The following is an 18,434-nucleotide window of genomic DNA, read 5'->3' on the forward strand; positions in this document are numbered from 1 at the left end:
GATTAAATATAATACATACCCGGATTAAATGTAATATTGTATGCACAGTTGGTCTGCAGGCACTTCAGCATGTTTACAAATGTCATTTATTTTTAGAATATTTGGTGAAGACAGTTAAACTAGAAGTCAGTACTAGTATTCACCTGGGCCAAGTCTCTAGTTTTGAGGGTACATATGCCACCTTAACTGATAAACTGACTCCATTCTTGTCCACACTGATCAACCACCTTGTGAGTTCTAACTCATCATCCTTCAAGAACCCTTGGTGAAGGTCTTGTCCTCCTCCCACAGGGGGGTGGGCTGGAGTATGAAATAAGGAAAAGGAGATTCTTAATAAACTTATGGAATGTTGGTGACATTTAGGATTTATTTCCCTTCTTTTTAAGTTTTAAGTACCTTTAGTATTGGCAACATGTCGTAACCACTTATTGGACATTGCACTGCTCTTCCAAACTAGGTATGTGCCAAAAAAGCAATTTAAACACATTAGCTCAGAAGCAAAAGTGAAACAAGGGCCTTCAAACCCCCAAAGGACAAGAGTTATATCTGCAGCATTAATACACCAACTAATGTGTGCAACCTGAGAAGCACAGCCCCCAGGGGTAGCTACGGTAAGGGAGTTATTGGATTGCATGATTTTTTCCTTCCTTCTCCCCTGGATGAATAGGTAAGTAAAAGAAGCAGGTATTTTCATAATGTGCCTTATCAGGTTCTAACAAAATGAATTCAAATCCTCTCATACTGCTCCCCCAAGCTTGCCAAAGCTAATGAGGCATAAGATGACATTAATACTACCCCTAATGATGACTGAAATTGCTGTGTTTCTGGAAGGGAGAAAATTTAGTGACTGGCCTGAGATCATACCCTTATGTAAAATTCAAGCTAAAACTTGATTTTCCAGATTCTAGTTCATTGGTCTTTGCATTAGCCTTAAAGTTCACTTAAACCAACAAAGAAAGTAAAACTCACTTTCCTTCATGAAAAAAAAATTACTTTAAGAAGATTAAGAGAGGGAGAAGAAACAAGTCTTCCATACAGAAAAATTCCAAATAATTTATCTAGATACTCTACCCTCGAGGACAGGGAGCATAACTCCCCACTCTTTATGTGTGGGCTTTGCAGAGCGACTTCCTTCCAAAGAGGGCAGTATGGGAGGAAGGGAAAAGAGGAATTTTCCAGTAGAGAAACCTGACAGACATGCCTCAGCCAGGTGATGAAGGTCAACATTAACAGTCATAGATCACGTTGTCTGTATGTACCTTGATGTGATCTGATGACAGCAGCACTTTAACTCTGAGATCTTCCTCCCGTAAACCCATCACTCCAGTGCAATCATGAGAAAAGCAGACAAAGTTCAATAAAGGTTAATCCTACAGGTGATCTGACCAGTACTCCTCAAAACCATCAAGATCATCAAAGCAAAGACAGTCTGAGAAACTTGTCACAGCCAAGAGGGGCCTAAGGAGACATGACCACTACCTGTAATGTGTGTCCTGGAACACAAAAAGGACAGCAGATAAAAACTAAGAATATCTGAATAGAGTAGAGCCCTTAGTTTATATTAATGCTATTGATATTTGTTCACTAATTGTGACAAATGTACCAGACTCACGTAAGATAAGAGAGGAACTTGGGTGTGGGTTACATGGGGACTCTCAGTACTATCTTCTCAATGTTTCGGTAAATCGAAAGCCTGTTTCTTAAATCATCTATAAGTTACAGCATAAATTACATAAGAAATACAACTTACCAGATGTCACTTTATCTGCTTCAGCTCTAGGAGTCCACAAAGGATATGGTAGCTGTTTCTTTGCCTTAGTATAGCTATGTGAAACCAGCTGGGGTATATACCCTTTGTGGCCACAGTCACAAGCCAAATTCACCCAAGCAGAAGTGAAACTGATTTGCCATTTGAGGGTTATTTATGACAATCTCCTCCTTCAGAAACTGATTCACGCTATTTTCCCCTTTCATTTAAACTTGAATTGTGTGTGAATTGGGGAATCTTATATTCTTCTCTGCTCTATTCCTACAAGCAGGCAGATATTAGTCATTTTTATTCTTTCTAAATAAATTGCACCATCAACCCTGCAGCATCCTTTCTTTGCTGAGGAAACTTATTCTGATGGATCTAACTTACTTGAGCAGTTAGGAAAAATGCCCCAGTCCCAAGAGAGACAATGCACTGGTTCCCACACCCCCAAATACAAAGACAACTGGGTAAGATGGATGACGTGAGATGGTAAAGATAAACCGATTCTTGATAACAAAGTCTTGGAACTCACCAAAACCCAAACAACGCTAGGTTGTTTGATTGCAGAAATAAGTGTCATAGTTTTTTTAAAAAATTTTTTTGAATATTTGAGAGAGAGAGAGAGAGAGAGAGAGAGAGAGAGAGAGAGAGAAACAGAGCACAAGGGGGAGGGGCAGAGAGAGAGGGAGACACAGAATCCAAAGCAGGCTCCAGGCTCTGAGCTGTCAGCACAGAGCCTGATGTGGGACTCGAACTCAGGAAACATGAGATCATGACTGAGCTCAAGTCAGATGCTCAACCAACTGAGCCACCCAGGCGCCCCTGTCATACAGTTTTAAAGAACTCTTTCTGGAACTTAATTTTATATTCATATTTTTTAAACCAGAGAAACAAATATTTAAAAAGTGCTGTCCAATGGACAAGAAAGTAGAACCTACTCTACTGTATTTGGCAACCCAAACAATCACATCAAGTATAGGGAAAAAGCTATTTTTTTTTAACCTTCAGCTTCAGGTTACGTTTGACCTTCAAAGGCGGACTCAGTTGTTACTAGGGTAATTCTCAGTAACTGTAGGTATTTTTTATTCCAAAGTGGGGATTCAGAAAGCAAAGGGGTCAACAAGAATTATAAATAAATATTTAGACTGTGATCTCAAAAGTTGTTTTGAACTTTTAGCAAGATGATATGCCTCGTCCATAAGAAAACCATAGAAATACCGGTATAAAGCTCAAAGCAAAGAAAATCAGCGTGACTATCATCATTAATGTTGGATCTTTACTTCTCTTTCTGGGCAAAATTACACCTTAATCTTCTGTTTCATGTCACGTATGCTTAGCTCTCCCCCTACTGGCTGTTTCTTTGCTTCAACAGTTAACCGTATTCGAAATCAGAGGCACTACTAAAATACCTAATGACTAAAATTAATTTTGATCATTTTTAAAGCTGCTTGGGTTTCTTTATGGTGGTCCTTGGTACCTGTATTGGACACCTGAATGCTAGGTCTGTTAAAAGTGTGGGGAAGCTACCAGGCTGCATTTTCATTGAATTCACTGGAAACATTGAAGCAATTGAAAGAAAACTTCCATCAGTCTATATTCAGGTGCTCTGCCTTCCTGTTAATAGATGAACTATCCAGGCACCCATCAAAAGGGAATCCCTTCCCCTGTGCACCAGATTCCATCCCTTCTCTCCAACTGCAGTGCTAAGAAGAGTACCTTCCTCTTGTAATTCATTAAATTTTCACTCTTGGGGTGCCTGGGTGGCTCAGTCAGTTAAGCATCCAACTTCAGCTCAGGTCATGATCTCACAGTCCGTGAGTTCGAGCCCCGTGTCGGGCTCTGTGCTGATAGCTCAGAACCTGGAGCCTGCTTCGGATTCTGTGACTCCTTCTCTCTCTGCCCCTCCGCATCTCTCTCTCTCAAAAATAAATAAACATTAAAAAAACATTTAAAAAATTTTTCACTCTCCATTGGATTATTCCCATTGACATAAAAACTGGATGTTATTTATTGTTTTAATAAACACTTCCTTTGACACCATTTTCTCATCCAGCTACAACCCCATTTCTCTGTACTTCTTGAAGGCAAAATCCCTCAAGAGTTGTGTAAACTCACTATCAAATTCCTCCCCTCTCAATCTATCATAAACCTTCTATAGTCAAGCCTTCACATCTACAGTTTCATAAAACTGTTCTTGTCAAAGTCTCCATTGATCTTAGTCAACTTTCGACCCTCGTCTGACTTGATCCTTCAGCAGCCTTTGACCCAGTAGATCACTCCCTCCTCAACACACTTTCCCTTGTTTTCCAGGTAACCGCACCTCTCTTAGTTTTTTTCTAAACTCCCTGGGGGCACCACCTCACCTTCCTTTGCTGGTTATTCCCCTTCACAACCTGCTAGGATTAGAATGCCCCAAAGCTTTGTCTTTAGTCTTCTCTTTCTTTTCTACATTCACCTTGTTTCATAGCTTTAAATTTCACCTATATACCTATAACTCTCATTTGGCATGTACAGCCTGAACCTTTTTCATGCCTTACTGCTAACTAGGCATCCCAAATACAACATATTCAAATTGACCTCCTTACACCCCCCTCAAAACCCCATTCTGCCTACAGATTTCTCCGTTTCAGCTAATGGCAAGTATATGGTTCCAGTACCTTGATCCAAAAGCTTGATGTTGATGTCTGTATTTCTCTCACATCCCATATCTGGTCTGTCGGGAAATCGTGTTGAAATCTCCAAAATATTTTCAGAATCTGAACACTTCTCATCATCTCTACAGCTTACTCTTCCGATTCAAGTTACGATCATTTCTGGTCTCGTTCAGTAGTTCCCAAACTTTGCTGCACATTGGACTCACCCAAGGATCTTTAAAACATGACTGGCTCTACCCCTTGATATTTAATTTGGTATGGTATGTGAGCTAGGCACTGGAATATTTCACTACTCTCTAGGTGATTCTAATACGCAGCCAAGCTTGGGAATCTCCAGTGTAAATATGATAATAGCCACCAGGCCCTGGATTTAGTTTACACCACACTAGCGGGCTCATCCTCGAACTATCTCCCACCGAGGTTCCAGCCCAGCCTCCCTGGAGAAGGCGGACCCTGGGCTCAAGTACCCTTATTCAGAGACATCCCCATTCACACTCTCATTTTCCTGCCATCTATGCAAAGACACCAAGTGACTGCCAAAAAGTTAGAGAGTAAGGGTAGGCTAGCTTAAAAGCGCAATAGATAAAACGGAGCCTCTCTAAATAAGCCTGGCGTAGCCTCTGTACATAAGAACTGTCCGGCCGCTCTACTGTCCATCCAGGTCGAGCTTTCTAGCGCCCATGCGCTCCTCGGCGTTTAGAGGATCCCATTCTACAGCCTTTAGATCCCAGGCAGGAACAGCTTGGGCTGGAGATTCTCTCCGCCCCCTGCAGCTGCGCGAGCCGCCGCTGGGGGGCGGGGCGGGCCTCTGCGCGCGCCGTCTTCTGGGAACAGCTTTACGATATGTTGACCGTCGTTTTACGACAGGCTGGGGTTGCTTTGTGGCTGTCAACTTTGCCTGAGGTCTGAGTTGTTAGCCACGGCGTGTATGGTAGCAGCTACGACTACCGCGGAGAAATGAGGCAGAAGCGGAAAGGTGCGGAAGGGAGGGAGAAGCGGGCGGGTTTGCGGGGTAGTAGGGGAGGGGCGAACACCTTGGCTGTCAGGTGCAGTTTTTCCCGCGGGAATCCTCTGCCTCAGCCAGTCGCTCTGCCACCTTAGGGTCAGTCTGTGTGTCGGCTCCAGTCCTCTGTCTTCTCGTTTTACATATTGTGCATTTTAAGCTAGCCTGCCGTTACTCTGTTCTTTTTTGGCAGTCACTTGGTGTCTTTTGCATAGATGGCAGGAAAAGCTTTATTCCAAGGTATGCCTTACAAGGAGTCAACGTGGTTGGTCGATTTAACGTGCTCTCGGGTCTCTTAATTTGCTAAGATTTTTATGGTACGTTTAACCTGTTGTTTTAGTTAAAAAAAGAAAGAAAGAAAAAGAAAGAAAAAGTCAGTCCTTGGTTGTGGGACAGTCATACAGTTCTTCCCGATTTATATTACCTCCTGAATTGGCCGGGAGCAATTCCGTCTTTCGTCTTCAACAGGATGGAGTCAAATTTCAAGTATTTTCTCACAAGTTCTAAACTTGTCTCTGTACACTCAGTTGAGCAGTCTAATAATGATTGGTGGTTGTCATAGTAAAAGCTATTTATTGAGCCTTTGCTAATAATTCTGAAGTCGGTATCATTTCCCCTTTACGGAAGATGCAGCTGAGATTCAGAGTTAAGTAACGTTCCCAGTCCAAAATTATACATAGGAATTGGAACTGATGGTCAGGCTGTCTGTGTGCACCCAAAAAAACCACAATTTTTTTTTTTGTTTGTTTGTTTAAATCTTTATCACTATGGCTTTGGGCATCAACTGCCATTTCTGGGAAAAACAGTTCCAAATGTCCAGGTTACCTTCAGTTGTCCTGTGGCATCAAACTACATGTCCCAAATCTTCTTCCTCTGCCTTGCTCCTCTGCCTGGCAGGCCAGACCGCTTTACACTCTTCACCTGTTGCTAAGTCCTGCCTCCTGAAATAGTTTATTAGTCATCATTTTGGCCATCATCGTCCTAACCCACCTTCATCAATAACTAGTATCTGACTAGTACTTTGGCTTTCCTATAATGTTATTTCAGTTGATTCTTACAATAGTCTTGTCAAATATGTATTGTATTATCCCAATTTTGCAGGCAAGGAAATGGGGGTACAGAAGTCATTGATCTTCCCATTATCACATAACCAGTGAATGTTGGAGGCTGGGAACAGGAACCTATTGTCCAAGTGTTTTTACTTTAAATCTTTGTGGGTTATTTTTTCATTGTTGCCTTTCTAGAGCCTTTTAATATGTATTCTTTTCACCTTCTGAATCATTTTTGTATCATTTTCTTTGTATACTTATTTTTTTAAACACAACTTTCCTCTTTTTACTGCCAGACTTGAGATTATATAATTATCCAGTCCATTTAAACGACTTGCCTAGTAGTCAGCGTACCCTGTACTATGTTTTTTATTGAGCCTTGTCAGAAAGGCTATATTCTAGTTAGGCAACACTCCTTCACACAAAGGTAGGTAATTCCTATACCTGGCACTGTTCCTTCTGGATTGCCCTCTGTTTTGCTTGTCCACTTTTGCCCTTTCTTCAAAGACCCCCATGCCATTTCCCCCATAAAGCCTTTCCTTAATAATTTACTTCTCTAGTTAAGTTTTGATATACTCACAAGCTATACAATTCGTTTTTAAAATCTTTATTTTTATGTCTTGAATCTCCTTTTCCTCTCCAAATTAATTATTACATAGTGTTTCAATATATTAAACAGGTGAAAGCCGAGCTACTTTGGCTTAATGAAGAAAGAAACCCTCCCTTTCCTTCCTCTCCTCCTTCTCCCCCTTCTTCCATCACCACCATCATCAATCTTCTTTTACATGTCCTTGAAGTGCCTTTTTTGGCACTCTGGAGTGCTGAATTACATGATTTGGAAAGCATTTCGCCTTTGATTGTACATGGACTTTTTTCTCTCACGTTGTGTTAGCTTTGCTTCATTAAATTAGGGGCAGCTTGGTACAGTGAAAAAAAAGCGTGGAAGTTGTGGAGAAAACACCTGGATTTGAGTCTTAACTATGCCATTTACAATGACATCTTAACTTCCCTTAATTTTTAACATCTGTAAAAGGGGCTAACAATGTCCACCTTGTAGTGTTGTGTGGTTTCAAATGAGATAAACTAAATGAAAGGGCTCCATAAATGCCAGGGCTTTCTCATCTGTAGTTTTTTCTGATGACTCCATCATCTTTGCACGTGCAACTAGCTTTCTCTACAGGCTAGAAGTATGTTTGCTGTCAATTCCCAAGCTGCAGTCTCACAGCTTTTATCACTGGAGACTGGCAGTTTTTGCCTTGAGAAAAGAGCTCAGATTTGCCTGATCTGGAGAGGTGCCCATGCTTGCACCAATCAACCGTAATTGGGATGGGGTCAAGTAAAAACATGTCAGCTTCTGCTATTGCCTTTTAGATGAGAACAGAAGTGTCGGTTGCCAGGAGGTCGTGATGGTGAACAGACTATATCTTAGAGATGCATTAAGATCCCTGTACAAGTATAGAACTAACATCCTTTGTATTACAAAGTAGTATTGCATTGCTTTGTAATATTACTTCTGTGGATACCTGGATTTGAGTTTCACTGTTACCCCTTGGTAGCATTTTCACAAAACAAGCAAATATTTCTGTTCTATCTACTGCATTCTATTCTGAGAGTAAGATGAAGTAATGCATCCAAAGGTAATTATAATTCTGGAGATAAAGGGAAGTTATTTTAACCACTTTGGTGCTTTCTCATGCAATTAGGTTCTGATATTTTTATAGTATATGTGCTTCTAGAGTGAGTTTTTCCCTATATAGGTGAGGCCAGTTTTGTTTTAATTAAAGATACAAAAGATATGATCAAACTTTAAATAGTAGAGTTTGGTGTCTTGTAAACTTGAGCTATTCCTCTGGGATGGTTGGAAAAATTTTGGAAGGAAAAAATAATTACAAAAATCTTTACTGAGTAGTATGATTATTAACACTGTTAAATATCTTTCCAGGAGATCTCAGCCCTGCTGAGCTAATGATGCTGACCATAGGAGATGTTATTAAACAACTAATTGAAGCCCACGAACAGGGGAAAGACATCGATCTAAATAAGTAAGTGGATTTATATATTAAAAAAAAAAGGCAATCCTATTCTTAGGTGGTAGGCCTTTTTAATGAAATTATCAAATACTTCTTGTTTTCTGTCTCATGTTTTAGTTTTTAGTTGAAAATTTAGCTTTCTACCCTGCCCTGTCACTCATTTATGGCAAAATTCTCTCATAGCCTAATAATATTAATAGCTCCTAATATTTATTGGATGCTTACTATGGTCCAATCACTGTTAGTAGTTCATTGTCTGTATTAACTCAGTCCTCTGAAAAACTGTGTGAGGTAGGTGCTTATATCACCCTCATTTGACAGATGCGTAATCTGAGACAGATTACTGTTTTAGTAATCGGCAGAACTGAGATTTCCAAATCTCAGTTAGATCGTCTGTCTCCAGAGCCCATGTTATCTTCTGTGCTGCATTACTTTACATCCTTGTTCTCTTCTTACTGTCTCGGAAGTAGCAGCAGCTGTCTCTCATGAAAATACTCCCTCTGAGGTCTGTGATCTTTTCCTACTTTACAGCCTCTTTGACATGTTCATCTATTTCCTTTCCACAGTCACATTTAGTGTTGACTTTGCTACATCCTCAAATAAGAGTAGACCTTCATCTCTGCATCTTTTTTTTTTCATTAGATATTCACTATATAGATCCACTCTAATGAAAGAGTTTTCTCCCTGCTCTCAGGTGACTCACCAGTGATCTAATCACCACACACGACTTTTTTTTAAAGACTGTTTTCTGTTACTTGAGATACTTCAGTGTTTTTTCACTTCCTTGGAATATTGCACTTAATAAACTTTTGCTAAAGGAGTAAATAAGTATCCTTTCTTGACTATGAGATTATAGTTTACTGATTTTTCTACCATGTGTTTGGAAGTTTCTTTTCTGTCTGTGTTGGCTATCCCGCTAATTATACAAGTCTTTTATTTCTAGTGAACATTCCTACTTTTTGTTTATTTTTGTCAGTTTCTTTAATTTAGCACATCTAAAGTAAACGCTAACATCTTAAAACCAGGCCCTACGCAGATGTCCTCTTTGCCTGATTGTGTTAACCTTCACCCAGGCTTGAAACTCTAGTGTCCTCTTCAAATTGTTTTTGTTAGGTCCAATTAGGATTTAACTTTGCCTGCTCTCTTCATCATGACTCTCCCTTTCATTTCCACTACCAACTCCCTAACCATCTCTTTTTAAACTTAATTCTAGACTACTGCAGTAGCTAATACTTTCAGCCTCTTTTTATCCCTTACTGGGTTAATTGTTCCTTGTTTTATCTTTTATCATGTCATTTCCCTGTACAGAAACTTTCAGCATGTCCCCAGTGTTTATGGAATTAAGTGCAAATTCCTTAGCCCATTATGTAAAGTCTCTCCATCTGGCTTCAACTATCCCAACTTTTAAAATTTCTGTACCTTTACCCTGAAAATCTGCTTTCTGTCAGATCTACCCATATATTTTAAAATATGTGCATTCCTGCTTCACATAAGCCCACCTATTTGCTCTCAGTGGCATCGCCATGTCTTTACTGCCTGTCTGAAGCCAACTTTTTTCTGTGCCTGTTTTCCATGACTGTCTCCCCAGCACACAGTGGGATCCTTTCTTGAGCTTTGAACACATTCATTATTGTATGTGTGTTGTATCACATAGGTTTTTATCACTTACACATTTATTTTTGTGCATGCCTGTCTGCAAACATGCCAACATAGGGCATGAAACAACTATGCCTTATACTTCCTGGCATACCAAGTACTTAGGTTCTCTCTACGAATCAGGTACTGGGTTAACAGTTCTTGAAAATGATGCAAACACCTCACAATAATTTTAGATGGACTAGAATCAGAAATTAAGGTGACTGTTAGGGTTTGCTAGCAGCAAAGAAACAAGAAACCGATTCAACTGTAGAGAAAAGCAAGGAATTATTAGTTGTACTAAAGGTTATTTCTAGGGATTAGGGATAGTTACAGTCAGGAAGGGATAAATGGATCCTCTGAAGTCCTGATCATTTTCTGTTTCTTGGAGTGTAGTAACACAAGTGTTTGCTTCCTAAATGTTACAGTGTATTTATGTTTTATGTTCTGTTGTTTATAATATTTTAGAATACATTTTAAACCACTTTTAAAAATGTATGTACCTTATTTCCTGTTTGGTTCTGCATACCTTTCCTTTAAATTGTTTTTTGATTGTTTTTATTTTTGGTCTAAGACCATGGCTTACAACCAGGCATTCTCCCCCCCCACCCCCCCACCATCCCAGTGGACATTTCTTAATGTCAGAAGACGTTTTTTACTTGTTACAAAGGGAAGTGGGGTGCTGGTGAGCAGAGGCCAGTGATGCTGCTAAACATCCTACAATATAGTGAACAGTCCCTTGCAACAGAATTACCCTGATCCTAGATGCTATGGTGTTAAGGTTGAGAAAAGGGTAGAATTCTATGAAGCTGGAGCACTAATTTGAATGAGACCTACCTTCTGTCACTATCCTGGGACCCTTTCTGTAGTCATCTTGTTTTCTTTCTGGTACTCCAGGGTAAGAAGAGGTTATTGATGCATTTTCCTGATTTTCTTCTATTCTCCTGTTGTTCAACAAATGTTAAAGCCAGTGTTGTCACCTGGTGAAAGGATAGGGGGATGACAGGAGTTGATGGTGTTATTTATAGGTCATTCTTTTGGTAGATTGTCTTGAAATCTTATGATCTTGATAATGATGGATGCTTTACTTTCAGGGTGAAAACCAGGACAGCTGCTAAATATGGCCTTTCAGCACAGCCCCGCCTGGTAGATATCATTGCTGCAGTCCCACCTCAGTATCGAAAGGTTTTGGTCCCCAAGTTAAAGGCAAAACCCATCAGAACTGCCAGTGGGGTGAGTGGTTTGATTCACAAAACATTGGTTGTGTTTCTGCTCTGCCAGAAATCCTTGCCTCCGGATAATATGCAGTTAGGTGAAAATGAAGGATTTGGTTTAATAAAATTCATATATTTTAACATGTGCTACAGTAGAGACCTGTGCAGAATGTTATGAGGGCATAGTGAGGAAAAACATTTATTGTGCTTAAAGGAGTAGATGATGTTTTTATGTCCTTAAAAGTATAAATTGAGGCTTGGTGACTGTCACAATATGATAAATATTATTGGCCATTTTAAGCTCATGGCTTTCAATACCATAGATACTTGTAAAAGTTACTTTATTTTTTAATGTTTTTATTTATTTTTGAGACAGAGACAGAGCATGAGCAGGGGAGGGGCAGAGAGAGGGGGAGACACAGAATCTGAAGTGGGCCCCAGGCTCTGAGCTGTCAGCACAGAGCCAGACACAGGGCTCGAACTCATGGAGTGTGAGATCATGACCTGAGCTGAAGTTGGATGCTCAACCGACTGAGCCACCCATGCACCCCTGTAGAAGTTACTTTTAAAAGGTAGTTAATGAGGGCACCTGGGTAGCTCAGTCGGTTAAGTGTCCAACTCTTGATATTGGCTCAGGTCATAATTTCATGGTTTGTGAGATTGAGCACCACGTTGGGCTCTGTGCTGGCAGCATGGAACCTGCTTGGAATTCTCTCTCCCTCTTTCTTTGCCCCTCCCCTGCTCGTGCTCTCTCGCTCTCTCTCAAAATAAACTTTAAAAGATAAATAAATATAAAAGATAGTTAATGGTGCAAAGTCATTCTATTGTATGGTATTTGTGAAGCAACTAACATAATTGGGAGCTCTATGGAAATCCAGAGGAAAAGGTGGCCTGGTAGTAAAAGAGAGTAGGGAAAGCCCAACAGAAGGCATGGCATTTGCTTGGCATATAAATAGTGCTCATATAAACAGAGAAGAGCAGTCTTGAGTAATGGGAGCAAGGGCACAGGGAACTAAGGCACAGATAGAGATGTTATAAGAGGTATGGTATGTGCAGGGAACAATGAGTACCTCAGACTGACTAGAGTTGATAATTCATTTGAGAAAGCAGCAGGACATTAGGTTGAAGAGTTAGTTTGGGATCAACTTATAAAAGATCTTAAATGTCCTGCAAAGAAGCTGGATAATAAGAAACTGTTAAAGATATTTGAGAAGGAGAGTGATATATGAACAAAACAGATTTTCAGAAAATTTTGTTACAAGATGTAGAGTAGCTTGGAGCCAAAAAGACCATTTAAGATACTCTTGGTTTAATCTAGGTGTGAAATGTGTTAAGAGCCGGAATTAGGGTAGGGGCTGTAGGATACAAAGAATAAGTGTGAAAGATATGATTTGGACCCTCTTAAAACATGGTACTCAAAATTGGATTGTGTGTTCCTGATATGATCATAGAACTTCAGTCTGTTATTTGGATGGGAGTATTATACTTGTAGTAATTACAGTTTATGTTGACTTATTTGGTGGCCATATCTCCTGGATTGTATTACATTTGTGGCTAATTAAACCCTAAAATTTTATACACAATGTATCACCAATCCTGGTCTCTTCTCCTTTGTACTTCAGTGTTTTTGTTTTATTTATTCATACCTGGTGTAAAGGGTTCTTTAAGAAAAACTAATATAGTTGAATAACGTCGGTTTGAACTGCATGGGTCCACTTAATAGGCAGATTTTTCCAATGTATATAGTACTGTAAATGTATTTTCTTTATGGTTTTCTTGATATTTTCTTTTTTCTAGCTTATTTTATAGTAAGAATATAGCATATAATACACATACAAAATATGTATTAATAGACAGTTTCTTTTACCAGTAAGGCTTCTAATCAACAGTAGACTATTCAAGTAGTTAAGTGTTGGGGGAGTCAAAAGTTATATGCAAATTTTCAACTGAGTTGAGGTGTTATTGCCCCTAACTCCTGCTTTGTTCAAGGGTCAACTATAGTTTCAAACCCTTCACCTCTCATTTTTCCCTTCAGCTCAACCACTTTTAACTCTTAGCTGATTTCTTGGCATTTACTTCCATATCCCTAAATAACACACCTTATAGATAAGTCTTCTATTCTTAGCTTTCAGCATTAGGTATGAGCTTGCTGCTGTGCAAGACAAAGATTTAGCAACCTTTCAACCTGACTGATAAACCTGGCTTCCATGACCCCATTCTCTGTCCTTCTCCCCCTACCTCTGATTACTTCTTTCTTTGAGATCTATTCTTGTCCTGCTTGCCTCTAAAAATTGGTGTTTTCTGTGGACCTGGCTCCACTGTTTTTAGTACTGTATGTGCCCTTTCTTGTGTTCTCATCCATTGACATTTCTAAGTATTGTTATGTGCTGACTTCCAGCTCTGACCTCTCCCTAAGCTTCAGGCTCATGTCAAATGGTCTATCAAACATTTCTCTTTTGACTGCCTGGATACCCTCAAGTATAACATAACCAAAACTAACTTCGAAATTGCTCATTCATCTTTCTCGTCCATCTTAGTTCATGGTACCTCCATCCACTCAGTTTCCAAAAGATGTGAAATGTATTGTCCATTCCACAACCACTAGTAGGAATGTTTTCGCCTCCATCCTTTTTTTTTTTTTCTTAATGTTTATTTTTGAGAAGGAGAGAGAGAGAGAGCAGATGCGAGGGGCAGAGAGAGAGGGAGACAGAATCCTAAGCAGGCTCCATGCTGTCAGCACAGAGCCTCTTGGAGGGCTCAAAGTTATGAACTGTGAGATCATGACCTGAACCAAAACCAAGAGTCGGATGCTTAACTGACTGAGCCACCCAGGCACCCCTGGCCTTCATTATTTCTTATTTAGACTATTCAGTCATTTCCTAACTAGTATATTTTGTCAAGGATGGATTTGGTGCAGGTAAGACAATATCATCAGAGTGAGCTGTTAAAAATATCAGAAGTACAGGGGAAGGTTGGAAGATGTCAGAGCAGGAGGACCCTCGACTCACCTCGTTCCACAAATACAAGTAGATAACTATCAAATCATCAGAAATTGACCTGAAGAATTGCAAAACAAGCTATACAACTAAAGGTAGAGAAGAAGCCACACTGAAGAAGGTAAGAAGTGTGGAGATGCATTTTGGGAGATAAATAGATCATGGCCACTGTGGTGGGGAGGGAGCTGTAGTCACAGAGAAAGGCAAGAGACAGAGTAACACTGTCACACAGGGAAGCCTGCAGGGAAAACAAATCCCCACAGCAATAGTCTTGGAAAGTGAGAGGGGCTGAATTTTGGGATTTGTTACAACCAGCAGGACTTAAACCCTGGAATTTTAAAAGTCAGTGGGCTTGGCTGGGATAGAGCCCAGAAGGCATTGCATTGCTCCTAGAAGGCAGGCAAACAACCTATGATGTACAGCATGGAAACAGCAATATCAAGAGTGCGTGGGGCACACAGTGGGGGGGTTGTTTGCTCATCTTGGAGCATATCCCAGAGAGGCAGAGTTCAAGGAGAAACCCCTCCAGGAACAAAGGAACTGGCCAGTGCCATTTCCTTCCCCCATCCCTCAGCATAAGCATGGGGCCACCTGCAGCAACCAGCACAGTGCCCATACTCGCCACCTAACTTGTTTACACCAAGCTCCACCTCCCTGGGCTCCATGGGAACTGCCCTTCCCACCTTGCTTGCCTCAGTCCTGGCGTGACCAGTCCCTTCCCCCAGGAGACTGGCTCATACTCCTGCTTATACTGTGTCTCCTGACTTGAGACTTTTGTGGAACCTCCGTTCTGGCAGCAGTGGCAACAGGTCTCATTTCACAAGCAGACCAGAGTATACCTAGTTAAAACATGCCACATTCGCTTTCCGGGGATTCCCAATATCCTGGCAGGTGGACTCCGCTTCTTCACAGTCAGCCTCTGGTCGCGGCATACCAAGTTCCCCAGTCCTTCGTGCCACAGGACCCCAGGCTCCTGGGCTGCTGCTCTGGCCTATTCACCTCTACCGTCAACAGACTGATGGCCAAACTTGAAGAACTCGATTTGACCGGTGCCAAACAGAACACCAGAGTATGGCTCATCAAGTTTCCCTAAATACTCGTCCCAGCAATGGGCCGAATCCTCTGAAAGAGGTAAAGTTGGGAAACTGCGGATTGCTAAGAATCAAGGAAGGACTGAGGTGTCATTTAGTTTGAATGAGGCTCTTGCAAATAGTCACGATATTGGCAGAAAACCAGCTTCTGTCAGCACTCCTAGAGAACATCCATTTGTCTTACAAAGTGTTGGAGGACAGACCTTAACAGTCTTTACTGAGAGGCTCATCAAATAAACTTTCATTGGAAGGAATAGTCGTACAAAGAGGTGAATGCCAACCTGCTGCCAGTGAAAACTACATGAGATTAAAGAGATTGCAAATAGAAGAATCTTCCAAACCTGTAAGGCTATCACAACTGGACAAAGTTGTGACAACGAATTATAAACCTGTTGCTAATCATCAATACAATATTGAATATGAAAGGAAAAAGAAAGATGGAAAACGAGCTCAAGCTGATAAACAACATGTTTTAGACATGCTATTTTCAGCATTTAAAAAACATGAGTATTACAATCTTAAGGATTTGGTGGACATCACAAAACAACTTGTGGGGTACCTAAAGGAAATCTTGAAAGAAATTGGTGTTCAGAATGTAAAAGGAATCCACAAAAACACATGGGAGCTGAAGCCAGAGTATAGACAGTATCAAAGAGAAGAAAAGAGCGATTAAGAAGACTCTCAGCCAACATGCTAACAGAACAACTAAAAAGTGATGTGCTAAGGAAACACCATTGATATCAAATACTTGAGTTCCATCTGTTATAGGGGTAAAATGACTGGAAATTTAATTTCCCTACATTTTTTAAACAACAATTCTTGTTACTTAAGTGTTTTTTGATGAAAAAATTTATAGGCCTGCATTAAACTAGATTATTCAGGAGCAGGTGTGGGGTTGGGGAGGTTAAGAAGGTTTTTCTTTTTTAAATATTGACTCTTAAAATGTAAAATTAGGAAATGATTTCTAAATGAGGACTCTCTGTCCTTGTCTTATCTCCACAGAGTTGAGGTAATGCAAATCCAAAGTGAATGGTAAAGCAAGAAAAAAGTACTACAGAAAGTCTTAAAAGGAATAAAAAGCCAAAATTCCTTTTTCTGGAAAAAAAAAAAAACAAAAAAAACACGCGCCACATTCAGGTCAGGGACCAAACACTGTTCACAAAAGGCAAAGAGAACCTCTGCAGACAGTTGGCCTGAAGTATAGAGTAGCCAGGACAAAATAACACACCAAATGCAGCACATTTTGGAGACGTTCCCAGAAGCACCTGGCCCTGGGGAACAGTGGACTCTACACAGCAGGGCAGTACAGGACCTCATCTTCGTAAGGCCATTACCCTTAAGAACAGGAGATGTAGCTGACTTACCTAACATACAGAAAGAGGCACAGACTTAGACAAAATGAGAAGACAGAGAAATTTATCCCAAATGAGAGAACAGGACAAGGCCATGGCCAGAGATCTAGGCAAAACAAATATGAGTAACACACCTAAAGCAATGATTGTAATGATACTCACTGGACTTGAGAAAAGACTGGAAGACATGAGTGAGATATTTAACACAGATTTCAGGAATAACATAGCAGAGATAAAGGGCTCAATAAATGAAATGAGAAACATGCTGGATGGAATGAACAGCAGGCTGGAAGAAGCAGAGGAACAGATTAATGACCTACAAGACAAAATAATGGAAAGTAATCAAGCTGAACAAAAGAGAGGAAAAAATTATGCAAAATTGGAATAGACTTAACTCAGTGACTCCATCAAACATAATAACTAACATTCATATTATAGGAGGCTCAGAAAAAGAAGAGAATGGGGAGGCAGAGAATTTATTTAAAGAAACAATAGCTGAAAACTTCCCTAATTGGGGAAGGAAACAGGTATCTACATCCAGGAGGCACAGAGAACCCGCAACAAAAGCAGATCTAAGACAAGACATACTGTAATTAAAATTAAAATTAAAATTAAAAAAGTAATGGTTAAAAAAAAAATCTTAAAAGCAGCAACAGAAAACACAGTTATATACAAGGGAAACCTGTAAGGCTATCAGATTTTTCAGCAGTAATCTTGCAAGCCAGAAGGGAGTGGCATGATATTCAAAGTGCTGAATAGGAAGAATCTGCAGCCAAGAATACCCTATGCAGTAATACTGTCATTCAGAATAGAAGAAGACTTGATAAAGAGTTTCTCAAACAAAAACTAAAGGAGTTTGTGACCACTAAACTAGCCTTAAAAGAAACATTCAAGAGGACTCTTGGAGTGGAAAGAAAAGACCAAAAGTGGCAGTATATAGGTAAGAAACACAAAAGCAGTAACAATGAATATTTCTCTCAAAAATCAGTTAAGGAACTCACAAATAAAAGGATATAAATATTCACCATATACCTAAAACGTGTAGAGAAGAGGAGTAAAGAATGGAATCAAACTAAAACCACCATCAACTTAATATAGACTGCTGTATGCTGTAGATGTTACATACAAACCTAATGGTAACCACAAATCAAAAATTACTAATAGATACGCAAAGGATAAAGAGAAAGGAATCCAAATGTATATCACTAAAGAAAACTAGCAAACCATGAAAGAGAAAAAAGAAAGGATCAGAAAAAAACTTCAGGAACAACCACAAAACAAGTAATAAAATGGCTATAAATACATATCCATCAATAATCACTTTGAATATAAATGGACTAAATGTTCCAATCAAAAGACATATGGTGACAGAATGGATTAAAAAACAAGACTCACCTATACGCTGCTTACAGGAGATTCATTTTAGACCTAAAGACACCTGCAGACTGAAAGTGAGGGGATGGAGAAACATCTATCATACAAATGGATGTCAAAGGAAAGCCAGAGTAACAGTATTTGTAGAAAGAAAGAAAGAAAAGAAAGAAAGAAAGAAAAAGAAAAAAAATAGAAATAAAAAATAAGTTTACATGGAACATACTCCAGAATAGTTCACATGTTAGGCCAAAAAGCAAGCCTCAACAAATTCAAGAAGATTGAA

General features: G+C 39.8%; 2 protein-coding genes and 1 pseudogene across 6 annotated transcripts in view; 2 read left to right on the plus strand and 1 right to left on the minus strand.

Moving 5' to 3' along the window:
* Nucleotides 1–5,161, minus strand: part of NUGGC (nuclear GTPase, germinal center associated) — a 55,850-nt gene extending 50,689 nt beyond the window's left edge. For 2 of the 5 annotated variants that reach the window (XM_043564859.1, XM_043564887.1), the window contains exon 1: nt 4,411–5,161. The gene's annotated coding sequence lies outside the window, so the exon portion shown is untranslated. Of the gene's footprint in view, nt 1–1,750; nt 1,870–4,410 lie in introns of those variants that run through there. The other 3 variants (XM_043564846.1, XM_043564868.1, XM_043564854.1) reach the window with 3 other exon arrangements.
* A 48-nt stretch (nt 5,162–5,209) lies between these two features.
* ELP3 (elongator acetyltransferase complex subunit 3) overlaps nt 5,210–18,434 on the plus strand; it is a 97,670-nt gene continuing 84,445 nt past the window's right edge. Inside the window, exons 1-3 of the mRNA XM_043564906.1 lie at nt 5,210–5,383; nt 8,402–8,501; nt 11,219–11,357. Coding sequence (XP_043420841.1) covers nt 5,365–5,383; nt 8,402–8,501; nt 11,219–11,357 — 258 coding nt within the window. The 5' untranslated portion in view covers nt 5,210–5,364. The remainder of the gene's footprint in view (nt 5,384–8,401; nt 8,502–11,218; nt 11,358–18,434) is intronic.
* Nucleotides 14,115–16,549, plus strand: LOC122473999 (annotated as a pseudogene).

Source organism: Prionailurus bengalensis, chromosome B1 (assembly GCF_016509475.1).
Source record: "Prionailurus bengalensis isolate Pbe53 chromosome B1, Fcat_Pben_1.1_paternal_pri, whole genome shotgun sequence".
In the NCBI taxonomy this organism is placed as follows: Eukaryota; Metazoa; Chordata; class Mammalia; order Carnivora; family Felidae; genus Prionailurus; species Prionailurus bengalensis.